Source organism: Miniopterus schreibersii, assembly GCF_964146895.1.
Source record: "Miniopterus schreibersii genome assembly, chromosome: 21".
NCBI classification, from domain to species: domain Eukaryota; kingdom Metazoa; phylum Chordata; class Mammalia; order Chiroptera; family Miniopteridae; genus Miniopterus; species Miniopterus schreibersii.
In genome coordinates, this window is record NC_138123.1 from 11,585,495 (window position 1) to 11,607,885 (window position 22,391).

General features: G+C 39.2%; 1 protein-coding gene across 1 annotated transcript in view; it reads right to left on the bottom strand.

Moving 5' to 3' along the window:
• NUP133 (nucleoporin 133) overlaps positions 1 to 22,391 on the bottom strand; it is a 34,495-nt gene that overhangs the window by 7,570 nt on the left and 4,534 nt on the right. Inside the window, exons 4-21 of the mRNA XM_081124184.1 lie at positions 21,515 to 21,622; positions 19,835 to 19,969; positions 19,412 to 19,582; positions 17,943 to 18,098; positions 17,336 to 17,406; positions 15,471 to 15,618; positions 14,924 to 15,071; positions 13,937 to 14,094; positions 12,467 to 12,558; positions 9,601 to 9,764; positions 8,290 to 8,384; positions 6,563 to 6,787; positions 4,043 to 4,165; positions 3,364 to 3,463; positions 2,553 to 2,804; positions 1,985 to 2,118; positions 1,120 to 1,278; positions 137 to 272 (exon numbers count right to left, since the gene is read on the bottom strand). Of these exons, the coding sequence (XP_080980310.1) occupies positions 137 to 272; positions 1,120 to 1,278; positions 1,985 to 2,118; positions 2,553 to 2,804; positions 3,364 to 3,463; positions 4,043 to 4,165; positions 6,563 to 6,787; positions 8,290 to 8,384; positions 9,601 to 9,764; positions 12,467 to 12,558; positions 13,937 to 14,094; positions 14,924 to 15,071; positions 15,471 to 15,618; positions 17,336 to 17,406; positions 17,943 to 18,098; positions 19,412 to 19,582; positions 19,835 to 19,969; positions 21,515 to 21,622 (2,575 nt within the window). The remainder of the gene's footprint in view (positions 1 to 136; positions 273 to 1,119; positions 1,279 to 1,984; positions 2,119 to 2,552; positions 2,805 to 3,363; positions 3,464 to 4,042; positions 4,166 to 6,562; positions 6,788 to 8,289; positions 8,385 to 9,600; positions 9,765 to 12,466; positions 12,559 to 13,936; positions 14,095 to 14,923; positions 15,072 to 15,470; positions 15,619 to 17,335; positions 17,407 to 17,942; positions 18,099 to 19,411; positions 19,583 to 19,834; positions 19,970 to 21,514; positions 21,623 to 22,391) is intronic.

Genomic DNA, 22,391 nt, shown 5'->3' on the forward strand with positions numbered 1-22,391 from the left:
GAACAGGAAGCATCCCTCGTAAAGGAAACACGGGTCCCATTTCTAATGGGTCCCATTCAGTGATACAGAGACGTGTTATAGGAGTTCACTGGTAGCACGGCTCATGTGTGCGTCTTCTTGTTCAAATTCTCTTTACCTTCAATTTTTTCCTGCAGTATATCTTCTGAAAAATCTGAAGCTAATGCAGCCAATTTACTCAAACCAAGAAGGGTTTTTTTCTTTGCAAAGTAACGAGTTTCCATATTTGCCAAACCCAGAAGTGTTGCATGAGCCTACGATAAACAAAATATGAAAACTGTGGTAAGACCCTGGTTACTAATTCAAGTTGAAATAAATGTTAAGCACAACTCAAACCTTTCTCCCTAAGCTACATCAATGAAAAATCCAGTCAACATTAGCAAACCTAAAAATGATGAGGACCATACATACTTCTAGCAATTTCACAATAAAGTACCAACCACCCACACTAATTACTGGGAGAAGAGACACATATAAAGCACTTGCTCTATAACAATTATATATTCAGCATCCTCTCAAGAACTTTGAACTGATTTGTCGACTATTCTTACTCATAATTTGAACTTTTTTTTCTAAATCTTCACTCGAGGGTATTTTTTCCATTGCTTTTCAGAGACTGGAGGCTGGGTGAGGGGGAGAGAAAGAAACTTCGATGTGAGAGACACATCGATTGGTTGCGTCCCGTACGTGCCCCGACAGGGGCTGGGGATCGAGCCTGCAACTGAGGTATGTGCTCTTGGCTGGAATCGAACCCAAGACCCTTCAGTCTGCGGGCCAACACTCTAACCACTGAGCCAAACTGGGTAGGACTGAACATTTTTATTATAAGAAAATACTTGTTACAAAAAAGGTCGAGCATTATTTACATGTTAATCAAATTTTTGTGCTTTACTGTAGTAGTCGAATCACGATGGACTACATTTTTAAATTGAGATATTAGAAGTGATGGCAACACTACCACAAATCAAATTCAAATTATGTGAAAGAATAAGAGATACACATTTAAAATGACTTATAAGTAGTATTTTAATTACTAAAAACTAAAATATAACTAAATAAAAAGTTACCGAAATCTGCTCCATATAATTGAATCATTCTTACCTTTTCTAATTCTTGGCTGTTAATTTCATGTAACCAGCTGAGATGTTCATGAGCTTGCAAAAAATCTGCCAACTGTCCGTGCTGAGCAACGGGCTGAGATAATAATTTGCCTCTCTTTCCTTTCTCCAGATACCAACGGAAGAGAAAGTCTGAAAAGTTCTATAAATAACACAGCCAAGAATCCAATACTATTTAGTAATAGTTTTAAAAAAGACATTTCTGATAATAAAATAAAAATTTCTTCCAAAGGTCTTAGATTCCAGACTAGAAATCTTGTTTTAAAAACTAATTTCCTGTATTATAGGGTCCTCAAAAACCACCTAATTGATTCGCCACATTTGACAAATGAGGACTCACACATTTATAAAGATCTTGCTCAGAATCAGAATCTAGATATGCATTGTCCAATATGATGGCCATGGGCACAAGGAGCTGTTTAAACTTAATTAAAACTTAAGAATTCAGTACCTCAATCACACTAACCACATTACAAGTGCTCATGACCACATGTGACTTGAGACTCCTTTTGGACAGCACCTATAAGCCACATCACCATTATCGCAGGAAGTTCCAGGGGACAGTGCCGAGACTATCATTCCAGAATAAAAGATGCTCAGGGGTAGAAGTCTGTGTGAAATGGCCATGCAGGGTGGTATGATGAATTGGAATCTAGAGAGGCCCCAGCAGCCCAGCCCGTTTCCGGCAGGGTGTCTGCTGAATGCCAGGTGCTATGGGACCACGGGCCAGAAGTATTGTATCTAAGCTAACCAGAAGACGACGTATCATTTTCCCAAAACCCCATGTAAGCTTGGAAATTATGAAGCCTCAATAGAGGAGCTACTTCCACTGTCCAAATGTATGTTACCTGGTCCGCAAACTGGGTCATGTAGCGCTGGAGTCTGGTCTGGTTGTCAGTCTGCTCGCACATCTGTACTAAGATATCAAAGTCACAGTATTTTTCTGCTAACGAGGCAGCCCATGAGTACTGGCCTAGTGTAACTGTGGAAATAAGACCAGGTAGAAGAAAATCTTGTTAGTGAAAACTTAAGATGTAATCAAAAAACATTACTTGCAGCTTATTCATATTATATACTAAAAATAACTAATGGAATAGAAAACTTTCCAGTTACTGGCATTTAGTTTCAGAATCCATATAAAATTATTAGAGATGCAAGTTCAGTCCCTCGCTTCGTCACTGCCTACCTCAGGTGCCATTCCCTTCCTTCACGTCCTGGCAAAACAAGGTATGTCTCCCAATCCCAATGAAAACAAGGTTGACTAAATCAACACAGAAAGCTGGACCTATTTGCTTTAAGCTTCTGGCACAGTCAGGGTAACGATATTACACTGAATTCTTGCAGTACTGATCTGACTCCTTCATCAGTCCTGCAAATTCAAAGACCCATAACCTGAGCTAAATACCAGGCACTTACGAAGTGGAGATAAGAGCTCTGATCTTTTCTGTGCATATTCGATGTCCAGGTTGTTAAATCTTTCTTGATCACTGGCTCTGTCCAGAGACTTAAGCTGACAAGCATAACCATCCAGGAAGCAATCAATCAGTGCGACCAGCTGCTCTGTCAGAATGTTCCGGAGGTTGCTGTCTGCCTGAGGATAAACCATTTTCAGGACAATCCCATGCTGGCGTATGATTGCTGTTCGGATGCCAGCAGGGCCACTTGTTGCTGTGAAATCATACAAAATAATATGGTGAGGGCTCCATAATGGCTTGGGAAACACCAACTGCCTAAAAACTGTATTGCTTCACCACTGCTGGGAAATCAAATAGGGGTTCAGCTGACGCCTCTCTGTCCTGCTCAAACCCCATCTCCTCTACGGTGACTTCCTCAACAAAGCCAGGTAAACAGGATCCTTCCTTCCTTCTAAATTCCTTTCATGCTGCTCCACTTACTTTCTTGTATTAAGTCAACATAAAGTATAGTCAGTATCTCCAGGGCCAAAGCCTGGCTTCTCTAAATAACTATATGCATTAAAACCTAGCAGATGTAAAATCAGTACTGGTTCAATAAATAAATCACGGAGACCTATAAATTATCCCAAGGGAATAAAGCAATTTTCACAAGAATTGCTCTTTTTGGAGATGGCACTAAAGTTACTTTTCATTTCACTTACAAACCTGCACAAGAGGAATGATACAGCTTCCAAAGATGATAACTCATTAGAACATACTTTGAATAACTGCTAATAAATCCGTATATTTGGGCTTGGCGCTCGCAACCTCACCTGTCCACGGAATATATTCAGGTTCTCTTTCTAGTGGCTCTTCTCTCCCATACAAGGAGTTTCTATTCTGTCGATAATAACTAGCGGCTTGCAGCATGTCCTGGAAAAAATGAAACGTTATCACATGCAGAAGGGATGCATCCCAGTATTTCTCAAGGCAATCTGAAACATCAGTCTATTTATATAAAAAAATATTCAACAGAGGTCTGTAGAATAACTGTTTGGTTCTTTTTGCATTTGAAATTTGTTTAACTCCATAACCTAACTTCAATTTTGGAAAAGTATAGTAACCAAAGTAAAAAAACCATTATTATAAGGTACAATAGCTAAAATTAAATGGAACATTTTAATGAATAATAAAAGTAGTGAGCTTTTGAGTAATTAAAAAAGAGACTTATTTATAACAGTTACAGTAACATTGATACATTTGCAATGCCTTCTCCAAAGAAAAGGTTTATTCTACCAAATAGAACTCAGGATTACAGAAACATTTAACATGCACATGGCAAATATTCAAAACAGTTGTTAACTGATAAAATGGTATTTTTCTAACTTTTTTGAATTAACAAATGGCAAAACTCTTATGAATTACTGATACAGGAGTAGGAACACAGAAACCACTTTCTCCTGTTCGCACTCTGGGCTGCAATGTGCTTCAGTCTTCACCACATTTTCCTACCTTGAGAATACTGTTCACGTTGATCACCACCTCAGCCCATTCTACTGATTCCAATGGCGTATCCTTTAAGACTTGCTCCTCGTGTGCCAGCAAACACTCACAGATGGAATCCACCTGCGACACCTGATGGAGCAGAGGAGTCAACCACATATAAGCTCATTAGTCAGAAAACAGTTAATGGTGAAAATAAATTTAAAAACCAAGAAAAGCTCAAATCTCCTAACTTTTAAAAGTTAAAGGGTCCAAATAACCAGGTGTTACAAATAAGCGAATTCTGAACTGTTATCAAGTAGATTTTTAAATTAAAATACCAAGGACAGTCAGCCCTTCATAGCTATAAGTTCTGCATCTGTAGGATCCAAATACTGGGGGGAAATGTTACACTGTCACTGGCAGGTACTATGTATTGAGGCCGACCATGGCTGCACCTGTACTGGGTATGCACAGACTTTGTCTTTTCTTGTCATTCCATAAACAATACGGTACAACTATTTACATGGCATTAGGTATTATAAGTAATTACATCATTATTCTTATAAGTTATGTAGAGATGATTTAAAGTATACAGAAGGATGTGCACAGGTTATAAGCAAATACGATGTCATTTTATGTAAGGAACTTAGGCACTTGCGAATTACGGTACTGGGGGAGGATTCTGGAAACCAGCAGATACTGATGGGCGGCTATAACTGAAATATTTTTTATTATAGCTATGAGTGCTCAATGCCACCTTTAAATAATACTAGGTTACAAATGATGTCATGTTACAATGCAAGACACCAAACTAATGAATCACACTAATAAATTAAAATGACCCAAACTAATAAACTTGCTAATTTCTTTTAAGAATTCCTCCTTAGACACACAGAAATGCTTGTAGAAGAGCAGTAGCTATTATAGAAACTAAATACATAACTTCAAATGTTCTTTTTTGGTCATTAATTAGCACAGGAAGGTAACGGTGCACGGAAACACTGGTTCCCAGTTTTGGCTCACAGTTAAGCTTTCCCCCTTTATTTATTAAGGGGGCATTTACTTAGTATTTAGAGTTCACACAGCACTGGGCACTCAAAAGATAAGAAACAAAAATCAGGTTTGTTGCCCTCCAGGACCTTACAAAGTAAAGGAATAAGACACACACACATGCAAAATGTGACCCAAACAAAATCACTGTCTTGCACACATGTCCTTCCCTTTGTGTTTTTGATGTCAGTCCAAGGCATCCTAAGAACCCTAGCAAAAAACCTTTGGCATGTTTAATTTGTAAGATTAAATATAAGGCTTTCTTACACTGTTAATGTAAAAATGATAATGAAGGCATATATGGTAATGTTAAAAGCAGATGAAATGCCCAGAAAAACTGAACATAGTTCAGTGTCTCAAGCTATTTTTAGGTTATAGTACATCAAATATTAAAAAAATGAGACTTCCTGGCACAGTCTGTTAGATGCTAGCTTACAGCTAGACTGTAGGAGGAAGAACATAAAATTCGAGGCACCAAATAGAGTTAAAAGTTCCCCAAATGCAGAAAACAATTCCAAATTTCACAAAACTGGGGAAGTGCTAGCACTGTTTCTAAAATCAGATAATGGTACACAGGGAGAAGGGGACTGTCCTAGTTAAGAACATGCTGGCATGCCCCCCAAATAGAGCATTTAGTGCCGGCTCAGAACCAGGCTCTGTGGTCTCAGTACCACAATCAGACTCTCAGTGTCAATATCTTTCAAGCAGAGAGTCAAGTATCCCCCTGCCATTCTCCAGGTTGGGAGCATCACCCCAGTACAAGAGCTGTCTATGTATTACAATGTGCGGCTCCTACCAGCTGCCCAGCATCTCAGTCTTTTCTCTCTTCAAAGTTTACACATTTTTCTCTGAAAATAAATTTGATTTTAAAAGTGAGGTGTACAGCAGGATCCTAGCAGATAGCTGAGGAAAGTTTAGTGAAGGGGCTGTTTAAAAAGGCGTGGGCAGGAGTGAGGGGACCAACCAGGGATGGAGCAGCACACAGGGTTAGCTACAGGAGGAGCCACTATGAAGCCCAGGCCTGAAGGGGTACTGGGAGGGAGCAGCTACTGGAAATCCAGAGCGAGCAGCCAGATAGGAGCCTTGGTTTCCGAGTGGGCAGAGCCACTGGGTGGAAGCAGGCAAGGAAGGAAGTTGGGGAAACAACCACTCCAACCTCTGACAGCGCATCACCCTTGGAAAACTCGATGGGAAGCCAGAGGCAAGGGAGCCCACAGGCAGATGCCTCCTGGGGCAGAATCAAAAAGGGGTTTGGAGACGAAAGAAAACAGCTAGCACAGGGCAGGGAGGGCTTCTCAGTCAATTCTGCAGGCATCAGGAAAGTGACAAATGAATGATACTTTTTGGGTGATAATCTACCCAGAAAATATGGAGTCCAATTTAAAATTTCGATGAGATCTTTTGTCCTCAATCTTCTCCCTGCTTGGGGCATGATCAGTATGTAAATGGCACAGCTCTACGAAGCCACATTAAGGAAAGAGAGCAGACTCATCTTACCTCTCTAAAAAAGATGTCTGCAGGGGTCAGGCTGGATGGGATGTCGCAGGCCCTTTTGTTTAAAGCAATCAGTATTGCGGTGTTCACGAGGTCAGGCAGCCGGGAATGGTGGTTCTTGAGAACAATAGCAGCTGACAACTTTTCTGCGTGTTCGCAGAGCAACAGCCGTGTTGCCATGGGCACCCCTCGTACTGGGAAGGTGCGCAGACGTCCAAATAAGCCAACCTTGTGAAGAGACACACACACACATACATATTCTTGGAAAGCACTTACAATAACACAAAATATGCAGTCACATTTCCACCAGGAACATGTGGGGTACAGAGCCACTGCCCTAGCTCTCCCCTAGAAAGTACCTCCAGCTGTCCTCCTTTTGGCTATTTCCAACACATGCACGCACACGCACACGCACACACACAGACACACACACACACACACAGACACACAATGCAGCCAGTGCCACTAACACCTGTAGGAAACAGACATTCCAGTTCTAAGATTAGGGTTACTCCAGAGCTTCTGTCCACTGCTGTTGTCTCTACCAATCTAATTTCTCAAATTATTTTTTCTGGTTATCAAAATGGTAAAATTGCTCCTTCCTATCTGCATCCATTAACTCCACTAGACTCCAGACCTCCGTGGGCTATGAAATTAGCAATCTCCATCTTCAACAACCGACTTCCAGAATCCTAAAGCGGGGTGCGTGCGCACGTGTGTGTGTTTAATCCTTTGCATCTCCTACCTCTGATTTACTTGATGTCCATTTCTGGTATGTTACTAGGTCCTAAGAGTTTTCCTAAGCTTTCTATTTGATAAAGCATTGCAAAAACCTGAACTACAAAAGCCAAGAGACAGGCATAAATAAAATAAACACTCTTCCACATTTTAAGTATAACCCATTTCATTAATAGATGACCTAATTTCTTATATATTAAGGTTTATTTTAAATACAGAAGAGTACACAGAAAACAAAAATAATCCAAATCCCCAGAGAATTCCTACTGACATGAGTAATTAATGCAGAGGGTTGGAAAACTTAATGGTACAGAGAGGTACAAGTCTCCAGTCCCCAGCCCAATCTCCCCACAGTAGCTGTAGTTAATTCAGTTTCCTTCATAACTCTATATGCTTTTACGGTACTTGGATGTTAGAAGTTATCTTTTTAAAGCACAAAAGGAGCCATACTGTATGTACTGTTCTGCTCCTTGTGTTGATGGCATCCTATTTTTTTCACCAAACATTTAGATATTCCTCATTATTTTTAATGACTAGAATATTTCAATGATAAGCCTGTCTTAAGAACCTGTTTAATGGCTATTTTGAAATAAGAGGTACATTTTCTTTCCTGATTTGAACCTGCTTCCCAGCGCCCTCAGATACTGCAGGTGTAGTTTTACGTGAGGGCACCCATACAAAATCAACTCATAAAAACCTAAGTTTTACATAAAAGCACAGAGGAAAACTGAATGAAAGGCAAGATTCATAGGATGTCACAAGGAAAACTAAAACATTTCTGCTGAAATACACTATTTTTCTGCTTTTCATTTTATTTTCAATGCAACTCTTATACTTGAAGTAATAGGCCTCCATGCAGCCCTGGACTTTAAAGTCAGAAAAGAAAATGTAAAATACCAGTCATGCTCTACCCGATGAAATACCTCTCCTCTTGTCCTGGGACAGTATAGCAAGTGTCCTGGGTCCCTGTTGACAGTGACGGGGATCCTTACCTGGTGAATAAAGTCCATGAGGAAAGAATGGGCCTTCATCTTGTCTTCTAGCTGGTGAAGGATAATCAGTGATGTGTTGCTAAACCCAGGTGCCTCTGTCGAAATACAACAACAAAACCTAAAACACATAGCATGCGGGCTTTATAGTAGTTACTGCTATTAAAATAAAAAGTAAAGAAAAATCTATACAAAAGGAAAGCACCAACCTTTCAGTGCAATTATTTATAACTTCACCCAAGAGTTTAAAAAATTTAAAGAAAATTTTGGATGTTTGATACAATTCATACCGCGTTTATTCAAAATACAAAATATGTTGTTGCTAGCTTAATCATTTATTTTATATCATTCCAAGCTTGCCAGCTCAAAAGAAACCATCAAAGAAAGAAGGTAAACACTTAAGTTTTCTTCCTAAACCTCTAATGAGGCTTAGCAAGTTGCTAAGTAGAAAATTAAGGAGAAAAATCGATGTTTGAGACAGTTCCTGGTCCCTGGGAAGCCTGAGTGCCCCAGAGCTGCAGTGGAAGTGTCAGAGGGACAAGTCGCCAGGGCAAGTAGGAAAGAATCAGGCAGAGACACATGATGTGCCCCCTCTACATCCTGGGACTTGCTCACTGCAGCTCTTAGGAAAATATATGATTTCTATCAGCCAAACAGTGATTATGCCAAAATTATCACTTAATTTGAACGCTAGTAAGTGTCAACTGCTATCTATTGACACTAGTTTCCTTTCAGAAATAAAATGTTGTGGCAGCTAAGTAGGGCTAATTATTCGTCTTCAGCTAGAACAAGCAGATTTGCCCCAATGGTCCCTCAGTTCCTATTCTATCACATAGATCTGCTTGGAGATCTCAAAATCTACCGTAAGAAAAGTTAAAACCAAAAAAAAAAAAAAAGAAAAAGAAAGAAAGAAAAAAGTTAAAACCTTTTAAAACATAATGAATTAATATTATTGTTTCAGCCCCATCAGCCTGGCTCAGCGGTTGAGCATCAACCTACGATCCAGGAAGTCAAGGTCCGATTCCCTGTCAGGGCACATGCCCGGGTTAGGGGCTTGATCCCCAGCAGGGAGTGTGCAGGAGGCAGCCGATCAATGACTCTCATCATTGCTGTTTCTCTTTCTCTCTTTCTCTCTCTCTCTCTCTCTCTCTCTCTCTCTCCCCCTTCCTCTCTCTGATATCAATAAAAACATATTTAAAAAAAAGTGTTTCAGAAACTTAAAAAAATATGCTTTGAGAGACACTTTAACAAAAGAACCAGGATGTGCTTCTCAGAAGAGATCATTCCATAATATTAAAATCAGGATGTTCTTACCCTCGGGGACAGACTCTGCCCATCGTGGATCAGAGGCTGGGTAATCATCCACCAGGTCCACACTGATCTGGGCAACAGCTCTGTCTAGTTCACAATCAGAGTCCAAATCCGAGTGAGAGGAGAACAGTTCGTCGACCATCATTTGAGCATTACCTAAATCTTTTCTGAAATAAAATTGGAAAACAAAAGTATTAAAGGAGGCAAAACATTTTCAATACTCACCATGAAAAAGTTAATTTTCATGAAATGGAAGTCCCATATTTTAGCCCAAAGTTAATTACTTTTAATAAGATTTATTTAAAAGGGACAACTCTTATGCATTCATTAATTCACCAAACACATAAAAGTATTAAAGGCCAGACTGAAGCTGGAAACCTAGTTGTGCTACAGATTATGGGAATACAAAGTTGACTATGGCAAGATCAATCAATAACTAACTATTTTAATCAACAGAATAAGTTTCTTAAACTCTCATAAACAAAAGGTTTATATTTATATTGAGTTATGTAAAATGAAAACCAAATTAATACAAAACATAATTTCAAAAAAAACCAAACATGCTATAAAAATAGTAGTATTACCTTAGTAAGAAACTAAACAGATAACACATTAGCGGCCATCTACCAATTTCGACCCCCAGGGAGCACTTGGCAATGTCTGGAGATAACTATGTTGTCACAAGCTGGGAGAAGGGTACTACTAAGCATCAAGGGGGAAAGGGCAGAGATGCTGCTAAACACTCCACAATTCACAGGACACCCCCGCAATAAAAAGTGCCTGTCCTCAAATGCCAACAGGGACAAGGCTGAAAAATCTTGCTTTAAGGTACCACAATTCCATTTGTGAAGAGTCTAATTCTTTAAGACTATCAGCTAACACTACCCCAGAAGTGATTACTTATTAACCTCACAATACTTCAACCATTATAAACAGGGTAAGTCAAAAGTATAGCCAGTGCTAGAAGCCTAAGGTCACTACACTCTCAAAATTCAAGGACAGAAATTCCGTTTTGTGCTTAATAATCTTCTCTTATAAAACATTTTAAAATTACTATACTGGGTTGAGCAGTGTTCCCTTCAAAATCCATGTCCACCCAGAACCTCAGAATGTAATCTTATTTGGAAATAAGGTTTTTGCAGATATGGTTATGATGAGGTCATACTGGATTAGGGTGGACCCTAAATCCAATGACTGGTGTCATCATTAGGACACACGAAGACAGATATATAGGGTAGGCCATGTGACAATGGAGACGACTGGAATGATGCATACACAGGCCAAGGAATGCCAGGAACCGCCAGCAACTGCCAGAAGCCAGGAGAGAAGCAAGCAAAGAGTCTTCCCTAGAGCCTTTGGAGGGAGCATGACCCTGCTGGCACCTTGATTTCAGACTTCTGGTCTCCAGAACTATGGCAATACATTTATATTGTTTTAAGCCACCCAGTTGGTAATTTGTTACAACAGTCACAGGAAGCCATACAATGACTACGGTGACTTGCTCCATCATTTAAATTTTGAGATGCCACAAATGTGACAGAATTATTAAAGGAAAACTTGTGCAAGATAAAATCATGGTATTTTAATTCAAATCTTGGCAGTAGGATTGAACACCAAGCAACAGAACAAGATTAAAAGAATACTATTTAAAACAGAACCAAAAAACTGGTCTAATGGTGGCTTCTCCTGGACAAGAAACTAAGCTCAGTAGATCGTTATGATGGCACAGGATTTTAAAATTGTAAAAGCACTATAGAGTCTGTTAGCTCTCTTGTGAGAGTGAAACACTATGAGCTAAGAACTGGGGGACATGGAGGTAGCAAACCGCAAATATTTTTTCAAAACAAACATCTGCTAGAGAAACTAATGATCCTTCATGTATTCCAACTGCAACCCCACTCAATCCTTCACAAAGGAAGAAAAAGAAATCCTGAAATGTTAAGGAATCTGTCTGAAGTCTCACACAGCTAATTAGTGGCAGAGCAAGGGCAGGATCACAATTTTCCTGAGTGTTTATTCAAATGTGAATGTGCTTCACCTTCTAAGGAAGGTACCAGGACACATAATATGCACACTACATGTCTAGGACTAACTGAAATGACTGAATTCATCTTAAAACCACAACTAGTAGGTCAGTGAGTATGACAGACTGAATGCAATTCTCCTCCTCCCTGTACATACTCCCTGGGTGTGCCCTCCCAATGGGACCACCTCTGTGACTTGCTCAGGCCAATGGGAACTTAGCAGATGTGACCCAAGCAGAGGCCCAAAGAGCACTGTGCACAGAAGCTTACTCTCTTGCCACTCCTGGAACCCCGCAATGTAAACAAGACCAGGGCAGCCTGCCAGAGAAGCCACATGAAGCAGCCACAGCCCCCAAAATGTGAGTGAGTCTAGCCAGGACAGCTGGCAGCTGACCAGTAAAATGGCCTTCTAAACCCAATCTCAAACTGCCAGGCCTCAGAATCATGAGCTATATCAAATAAGCCACTAAATTCTGTGATTTTGTACACAACAGAACCCAACTAACAGGCCAAGTCTAATTCCTTTATCACACCGATAAAACATTGTATTTGCCTTAACACATAAAAGATGCCTGCAAGCTGTCTTCATGGTCACCATTTTTAATGGTGCATTTTCATGATGAGGAGAGGGTATGTTACACCATGTTTCCCCCCAGCCTAGCTGGAACCCTCTCATGACTCCCAAGTTCAGAATAACAGTTTGCTAAAGTGCTGAAGTTCAAAAAAACATTTTCTCCTTAATGGAATCATTTCTCCAACTTGCTCCTGCCAGTCATCAAGTAAGTAGCATGCCAGTAAAATGTGTCCTCAGACTTAAAATGAGGCATAATTTTAAAACGTGTTACCTGCAGTATTGCAGAAAAGCAGCTTTAAGCAATCTGATTTTATCTTCCTGGGCTATGATTTCATTCTTTGTAGAAGTATCAAAAACCACACACTGTAAAATAACAAACCATAATTTAGAGGTGACGGTATCAGAATAGTCTTAATTATTGGACTAAAAACTGGGCCCACCTATGATAGCAACAACACAGGTACTATAGCTGTTTACAATCTCTCCATACCAATAGTTTATATACATAAAACATTTACTGGAACAAGATAAAATGCACCAAATAATCAAACAAAGTCCTATAGAAAAGGTACATATAATTGAGGGATTATATTGTGAGTAAAATTATTTGGGATTTCATCATAACCAACACAACCCTACTATGGGTTTGCTCTTATACAACTCATCATAATGTATATTACTAAGCATAATGGCTGATTTCAAGCTTATGGATTTGAAAAATTTTAAAGAAATGGAATATTATAAGACAGCTTTGGAGCATCAGCAGTATTACAAAATGCACAGTTATGAAATTAAAAAAAAAAAATCATTACTTTTTGTTGAAACTGTACCAAACTGCTTCAGTTTTGAATTACAGAAATAGTCTATATATTTCACATACTATTCAATATTGTTACCCCAAACAGTACTGTTTATGTCTCCTATAAAAGAATGATAAAAATCTTATAGATTAGGGCATTTCAGGTTTCAAGATGACAGAAAAATAAAAGTGATGGTTTTCACCCCACTCTCCCTCTCAAAAATCATCCCAAAATAACAAGAAAAAGAAACACAACCAGCAAACATCTGTGATTCGACCCACTACACATAAAGCCAGAAGCCAGAAGCCAGGAGGAGGAATGGCAATGACGGAGCAGAGAGGAGACGAGGCAGACCTCCGTGGTGCAGGGGCAGGTCCTGAAGAGGACTGAGGCCAAGGAAAAGGAAAGAACGTGCGGTCTGTAGAGATCTGACTGTGGGAAAGCTGGGACAGGCACCTATGGAGCTGCTGCAGCGTGTGGGAAGATTCAGCCAGATGTAAGTAAGCAAATATAAAACTAGTCCATCACACACTCCAAGAATCCCATGAAGCAATATAATAAAGGAAATGTAATCAGTACATCACTTGACTCGGTGAACTGTAAATATTCATGCTGTCACTACAATGGAAAAGAAATTATACTGGGATGATAAAGGCAGAAAAAGAAATATGTGACCCAACTCTCAATTTCTATAACAGGAAGTCAATATATTAGGTGAATTAGGAGATAACAATATATGCGTATTACTTAGAAATATAGAAAAAAAGACAAGAAACAGCTAAAAAGACTTAAAAGTAGTTGCTTCTGGCAGAGAGGACAAATGGGATGAGAGAGGTAAAAGAACCAATGTTTTCATCGTAACTTTTAAAACTGTCTGATCTTTTAAACACATTTATAGGAAAGTGTGATAAAAATTTTAAAATCATACAGAACCACATTACCTCATTGCTTGGTCCAGCAATTGAAGATGCTAAAGAATCTTCAAGGTCCTCTGCTAAAACGGACACATTTTCCCTTGAAGTAATAGACACCAACCCGCTGTTTCTAGAAAAGAAGATAGGAACACCGCCACAGGAACCAGCTCCTAAAATACTGTCCCCTAAAAGACAGAAAACACACAATCAATTCCACAGAACAAACGCTTCCTGAAATCTCCCACCCTAGGCAGAAAATCACCTTGACACACTAAGAGCACTTTCTTTGCCTTTACAATATCACTCCTACTTTGAACTCAGCTCTTTAATCCCAGATAAAATGCCAAGAATCTGCTGCTATTTGAAGGAGCAGACTCTGTGTCCTTCAGTGCCTTGCAAGACAGCAGCAAGTAACCAAAAAAAATGAAATTATTCATTCTGTAAAATTAAAAATAAGCCAACTGGGGGTGGGGTGGGGAGGTCTAAGCCTGTTCAGTGCCTTACTTAATGCATCCTACCCACCCAGTCAAGGTTCTCATGCTGGGCCTGGAAAATCTAGGTTCCAGCCTGATGCCTCACCTGGATTCTGCCCTCTGCCCAACCTCTTTAGATAAATATTCTGATTAAACCACCTGATTGGCTTTTTTTCACTCCTGGATGCCTCCCCCAACACCCGAGATTCTTCTTAGCCAGTGGTCTGGACACACAAAAAGTAACTCACAATAAGTCACTTTAACTAGGAATAAGCAATTAATTCTTAGCAATTAATTCTCCTTCTTGGCCTCTCTGGAGAAATCACCACTATTTTTTAACCATAAATAGGACAGTATGGAAATTCTACTACACTTTTGGCTTTCAGTAGGGTTGTCACTTCAGCTACTATCGGCGTGTGGTACTGAAGTCTCAGTAACACTTGGCGGAATCGTGCTTGAAGCAACACTTAAGGAAAAGAATGAAGACTACTGAGAAGGACCAACGAGCTTACTACTGTAGCTTTCTAAATTGCTACTGTACCTTGTGTATCGAAGACAATTTTCTCCTGAGGAGGCGAAAACTTCCCGGTTCCCGTGGAGCACACAAAGACGGCACTTTCACTGTACAGATACGTGGTCTGGTTTGAAAAGTCTGGGACCATCAAGCGACACACAGTCAACTCTTCAGACTGAAAATTAAATTAAAAATTATACTGAATGAGAACTGAAACAAAAAAGCTTGTCTGTATGATTTTATAACTTCCATTTTTGTACAATACTGTCTTATAACAATGATAAAATAATTCAATGATTGTCCTTATGAAAGCCTAGACACTATCCAGGAGACGACTTATAAAATATGACAGAATAAGTTTATAATAAACATCAATTAGAGAAATTCACTTGTTGAACTGCAATTAGGAAATTCTGAAAACATTTTCATGGTGATAAGCTGGAAAATAAAATGCAATGTCTAAAACACATCCAAGCCCTGAAGATGAACCTCTCAAAGAATTTGACCCCGCAATGGTTAGGAAAAGAAAACTCAGCATATTATCACTGTGACTTAACTTAGATAGAGATCTTACCTGAAAAGGTGGATTATACTGAGTGACTTCTACAGTTACTGCATCTGACATTTGGTAGCCATTGTCTTCTACCGTTACCAGACAGTAATAGATGAGACATGGACTATCTGCTGGGTGCCACGCTGCTGCCAAAACCAGGAGCCCATCACTAATCAAAGCAAAAGAAAGATCTGCAGTCTCTTTGGAAAGCAGCATTGCTGTTTCTTATATAGTTAAACACTCACTTATCATCTGCCCTAGAAATCCCACTCTTAGATATTTACTCAGGAGAAATAAACACTGGTGTTCACACAAAAACCTGTGTGTACTGTATATTGGACATCATTATTAAAAAGAATCATCATGTTTGAAAAAACATGAAACTATTTTAGGTTGTAAAGATGGTAAGAAGATAATCACAATTTTGCAAATCAGTAAAAATTTGACAAATTTTTCTGAGTACACATAAGTAATACACTTGAGATTTTAAAAATCTAAACTTGACATCTAAAACGAAGGTCTCTGAGCTTTGTGCCAGTAATAACAACCTAGTAAAAGAACTTATAAGCCTGTTCACTGAAAATATAAGCCTAGGTTGCAGCTCTGGTCAGAATGAGCAACCAGTCAGTGAGTACCAACGAACATCAGGAAGACAAACACTGCTCTTAAACAGAAGAAACCCATGCAGGTGCAGAACACTGCAGGGGTCACCAGACCTTGAGGACAGAGGGTGTGCAACTGGATAACCTGGAGCAAAGGTAGGGAGGAGGGAGAACGGGTGCTGAGTCTCACAGCCTCGTAAGAGTCTTGCTGGCACAACAATACTGGAGAAGAGCCCTGGGTCTGACCCAGCAGAGCGATTCCAAGCCTGTTTCTCTTCTCTGCTCTCAAACCATGTCTCCATTCTGAACACTGTGAAAATGTCCACATCATTTGCCCACTGTGAGCTGTGTCCAGCAGCAGTTCTAAATTTCTGAAAGTCTGAAAACTGGTAAACTGTATTTAATTAAACTGTTTGTGGAAATTAAATATACACAATTATTTTTACTTCTTTGATAGTTTCTGTAAGTTTTTCAGAAACTATGAAGATGGATCCTACTGATAGCCTGAGACAGAAAAATTACACAGAATTGCAATATCCTTCCAAAAAGCAAGTCCATTTGTTCCACTAAACTAAATTAATCTCAAACACATAAAAACAGTCCTTAGCTTCTGGTAAGTCTGTACCTGAAGGATTACAGCCATGCGTTTGCACTCGTTATGAACTTCCCCACAGAAACCACATTGCGCACGGATTTTAAGTTCCATATCACCTTTGGTTTTTAAGCTAAGTAATAACATGGGATAAGTTAGCTTTCTCAGTCTAACCTGGATTTTCAGCACCACTTAGAGTGCTGTTTCTCAGAGGAAATTCACTCTGAGTACTAACCATGGCTGAGTGCTAACTTGTCCCACCAAGAAAAAACCTCACTCAATAAAGCCACAAACATAGGCTTCCTAAGGCTCCTTCGGCAACAGAAAAAGGGCCACAGAAGCGTTCCCGGTATCTCTGCTGAGGAAAGAGGTGACATTATGAGCCCCCACCACTGGGAATGGCATCTCTCAGCAGTGAAAGAGAAGCTCCAGTTGTGAGAGCAGAAAGGCTGTGTCTCTAACTAGGGGAGACACTAATGTAAGAACACAGCTGAAGGTTGAGAACTGCTTGTATCTCTCAAATGAACTAGCATCTCTAGATAAAGCACACAAAACCATTCAGCAAGGCATAATGGTATGGTAAGATTAGCATTAAAAGAAGATATAGTAAGACTGGTCATCATTTTATAACAAACATCAATTTACTTTCCCCAACAATTACCTACATTCTTTATGACAAATGAATTGCTTACCAGTTTTGCTTCAAATCCAGATACCGAATGTTGACCCCTTCTTTAATAGCTTCATAGTTACTTTCAGATCCCTATGTGAAAACATCAGTAACGTAAGCTCCTTGAGTATAGGAGTTTCTGTTAACCTTTGCATCCCCAGCACCTACTACACTGTCTCATACACAGTAGTAGCTCAAACAATTACTGAATGAGTAATGCATTTTAAAAAGTATTAAGTAGCCTGGCTGGCGTGGCTCAGCAGTTGAGCATCGACCCAGGATCCAGGAGATCTCGGTTCAATTCCTGGTCAGGGCACATGCCTGGGTTGCGGGCTCCACCTCCAGTAGAGGACGGGCAGGAGGCAGCCGATCAATGACTCTCTCATCATTGATGTTTCTCTCCCTCCCTTCCTCTCTCTGAAATCAATAAAGACATATTAAAAAAAAAAAAGTATTAAGTAAATCAGTGCATTACAATATTTCTAGAGGTTGAATACCCCATTTCTGTGTATCTGATGGCTAAAAACTGTGTATATTATATTATGTTCTTATGAATAAAACAACTAAAGGAACAAGCACTCTCATGTAACCATAAACGTGAATTAGACATGAATATTACTGTTTCTTACCCAAATAGCATCGGCGATGTTTTCCTTCAGGGCTCTGTTGATATCCCAACTATGTACTTGTTTTTCTGAAGACTCATCAAATTCCCATTTATTGATGTTTGAACTTGTCAGGCTATAAAAGCTTGATCTCTCTCTATCCCAAAGGACACTTGAAAGCTGTATGGAGGAGGGAAAAGTCAAGCTTACAGATTAAGTTCCAATGTTAATATACTTTTTCTAAAATTCAAATTTTGTATATTTTATGATCCTTAATTAGCATTTCTAGCAGAATTCTTCATTTAGGATTCAAAGGAAGGAAACAGACCTTGAAAACAAGGCAGGATTTCCACAGGCAGAAATATAAAACAGAGGCCCAAGAAGGGCAGAGGTGGGAGGTAGGAAAGTGAAGGGTCTTCAGAGAGCTAGTAGTCCTATTAAACTGGACTGTAGGTTATAACAAGAGGCAAAAATGAGGTTCAAATGAGAAATTAGGGGCACACAGCAGTCTTGAATATAAGTCTGTCAACCTAGTAAGCATGGGAGATATTATCAATGGCTTCTGCACAGCTCTGTGTTACAGGAACACGAACCTGGCAGGAACGTATGGAGTTGGATATATGTGAGTATGTCATTTTGCCTTTTAAGCTACACTTGCTTATGAAGTATAGATGTGTGGTTTTCGTTTTTGCTGCAAAAAGCTTTGTTGTTTCCATTTGGTCCACGGCATGGGAGAGGGCTCCAGGGTGGCTAAAAGGGTGCCTAGTGGTTTCAGGGAGAGGCTCAGGCAAAAGCCAGACATGTTAAGTTTTAGGTTCAAAGATCTTTCAAGGAAGCAGAGGACAACAGCATGAAATCAGAGGGAAATAGCGCATTAAAAAGAGGATGTGCTTTCAGCGAAACAGGGCTGGGCATGAATCCGCCACTGAGCAGTTCTATAATCATGGGCAGTTTACTTGGTCTCACTGAAGCCACTTCCTCATCTGCAGATTGGAGAGAAAGCCCTTTATATCTTAGGTTGTAAAACTTACACGAGGTAACAAACACCGAGGACCCACCAGAGCAGGTGCTCTGAATGCTGGCACCCATCCCTCTCCCTTATTGCTCTGGAGTTTGAGGGAGCCCAGCAATAGATCTAGATTAGAGTCATGCACACAGAGCTGGAGCCACGGGACTGGAGAACACAACTGGTTAAGTCCAAAAAGCAAAATTAGTCCCTACACACATTTACACTTTTACATACTAGTTTTAATTCAAAGAATGCACTGTAAGATAATCAGTGTGCCTTAAGGATGTTAATGTTACAGGGTAGGTGAGGTAGTTAGTATAAACTCATTTGATCTTCATATTAAAAATGTTTCACTGAAAAGATCAAGGCTTTATTTCATGTACACTACTGTTTATATGGAAGCAACACCAACTTCATAGGAAATGTCCAACTTATTGATTTCACTAAGAAACAAGCTTATAAAGCAGTTACTTTGTCAACTTACTATGAGATCACTACTAGGAGATAAAATTCCCAAAAGAGAAGAAACCTTCCGACCAATCCCTGAGAGCACGCCTTGCCCCTGAGGCAGGATGCGCTGATGAATCTTTCCTAAGTTTTCAGGTGTGAGCCGAATCAGCTGGCTTCCTGATGAAGACAAAATAAAACTTCCTCCCTGTGAACAAATATTGTGAAATTAATTCCGGTAAGCATCTAAGACTAAGGTCAAGAAAATTAGCACAAAATGCTTTGATACAAAGGAAAATCATCTATATGTTAAAACAAATCTAAAAGAATAAAAAAAGGAACAATGTTTAAAATCATTTACTTATGAATCCATTCACTTAATATTATTAATTCTACATAGAAAAACTTCTGTTGCAGTTTTTAATTGTGTATTTTTTTCTGAAGAATATTCACCATATACCTGCACTGCTGTTAGGAAATTGTAAGTCTTATCACCTCCCAAATCTACAAAAGTCTCTGTGTAGATGTCTTCACCAGCAAGACTTGGCCAATACCGAATGGATCCTTCTCTGGTGGCAACCATGACAGCAACAGACTGAAAACAAGATCATAACACTTAGCAATCATAATAAGACGACCTCATAACTGGGAGTCCAATGGAACTTATATTAAAAACCAGGACAATTTATATTTGATTAGGAAAAATCAGAAATTAAAATTCCCTTTTCTATTTTAAAAATTATCATGCAGTAAAATTGAATTTTTTTCTTTTGTTGCACAATTGTATGAATTTTAACATGCTTAGACTCATGTTAACTACCACTACACAATAAGGTCACAGAACAGTTCCATGAACCCCCAAAATTCCCTAGACCAATTCCTTTATAGTAAGGCTCTTCCCCCATCCTAACTCCTGGCAACCACTGTTTCCATCATTATAGTCTAATCTTTCCCAGAATAGCAAAAAAATAAAATCATATAGAATGTAACCTTTTGACACTGGCTTATCTCACTATCATAATGTATTTGAGACTCATTCAGGTTGTTGTGTCAATAGTTCATTCCTTTTTACTGCTGAGTAGTATTCCATTCCATGGCTGAACCAGTTTGTTTATCTATTTACTTGCTAAAGGACATTTGGGTTGTTTCCACCTTTGGCTATGATAAATAAAGCTGCTATGACATTAAGCAGATTCAGTTTTAATTATTCTAAGGTAAATAGCCAGGAATGGATTTGTTGGGTCACATGGTTAAGTATATTTTAACCTTGTAAGACAGTGAAAATCAAGTGGCTATACCATTTTTGCATTCCCATCAGCAACGTATGAGTTCCAGATGCTTCACATCCTTGTCAGTACCTGGCAGTGTCAGTATTTTTTATTTTAGCCATTGTAATAGGTGTGTAGTGGTATCTCATTGTTGTTTTGATTTGCATTTCCCTAACGGCTAATGATGTGAACATCTCGTGTGCTTGACATCCGTATACCCTCTTTGATAAAGCATCTGTTCAAGTCCTATGCCATTTTTAATTTGGCCTGTTTCCTTACTAAGCTTCGAGAGTTCTATGTAGTGGATACAAGTCTTTTGTCGGGTATTTGATTTACAAATATTTTCTCCCAGTTTATAGCTTGTCTCTTCATTTTCTTTTCAGTGTCTTTGGCAGAGCCAAGTTTTTAATACTGATGAATTTATCCATTTTTCTTTTATGAATCATGCTTTTGGTGATTTCCAGGAACTGCTCACCTAAACCCAGGTCATACTGATTTTTTTCTGTTTTCTTCTACAAGTTTTATAGTTTTACATTTAGATCATGATCCTCTTTGAGTTAATCTTTGTATAAGGTATGAGGCTCAGGGGGAAATTTTTTTGCATAAGGATGACCAATGGTGCCAACACCATTTACTGAAAAGACCATAATTATTCCACTGAATTGCTTTTGAACCTCTGTCAAAGACCACAGGGCCACCTTTGTGTGGGTATCTATCCTGTTCTGTTCCACTGCCCTATGTGTCCGTCTCTTTGCTAATACCAGTGTTTTAATTCCTTTAAAGTTATGTCTCAATTAGGTCAGACAGTCCCTCCAAATTTAGAAAGCCCTTATTTGAAAAAAATTATTTCAATAAGCATTTAAGTCACCTACCTGAGTAGAATGTGCTTCACCTGAGGTAGCAGGGTAGGAGAGAGCTACCAAGTTGGCGCTCCAGTGGAAATCACTGGGTGGCAGCTGAAGTTCTTTGCAAACAGATAACTGTAGAACAAAGCCAAACAAAAGAACTTTCACATCAAATCCAATTTTTTGAATATGCATCTGACTTCACTATTGTCTTTCTCTGCATATTTTACATTCTGATTCACTGCTGGAAATATCATTCTATAAGTACTTTCTTCTCACAATTTTTGATAGGGCTTCCAGAAATTTTAAAGCAAAGTTTCTTAAGAGATATAAAATCAGGAAAACTTAAGAGCTAGACCAGACTCTGAATATCAACTAGTCCAGTCTCTTCCCAGACTGAAAAAAGGTCTATTGGTTAAGAGAAATATGTAGGCTTCCTAAAGAATTTTCCCAATCTAGTCTTGACTTGGTTATTTGACATTTAAAATTAGCATGACTACAGAGTAATTATACTAAGTTGCCTAGAAAATATTTCTTAGACTCAGCCGAATATCAGGCTCCCTCATAGGGGTCATGCTAACTCATCATGCCCCCCAAGACTTCTCCCTCGCCTATGCTCCTAATTACAAATACAGTTTTCTAGGCAGCAACAATACAGGGGACAGGAGATGTGAAAAGTTTAGGTACGCAGGAGTCCCAAGTTCCCACAGAACAATGGCCTAGTGATGAATAAGTGGTGCAGGAGAGTATGATCTGGAACAAACAGAAAAAGAGGTTGCTGAGGCTAAGTTACTAGACATACAAATGACAACCTCTGTGTGAGAAATGAACAACTGGAAGTTAAACTAGCAATGGTAAAAAGTGGCATCATTTTTTCCTATTTTATTAAGCATCATTAAGTAGA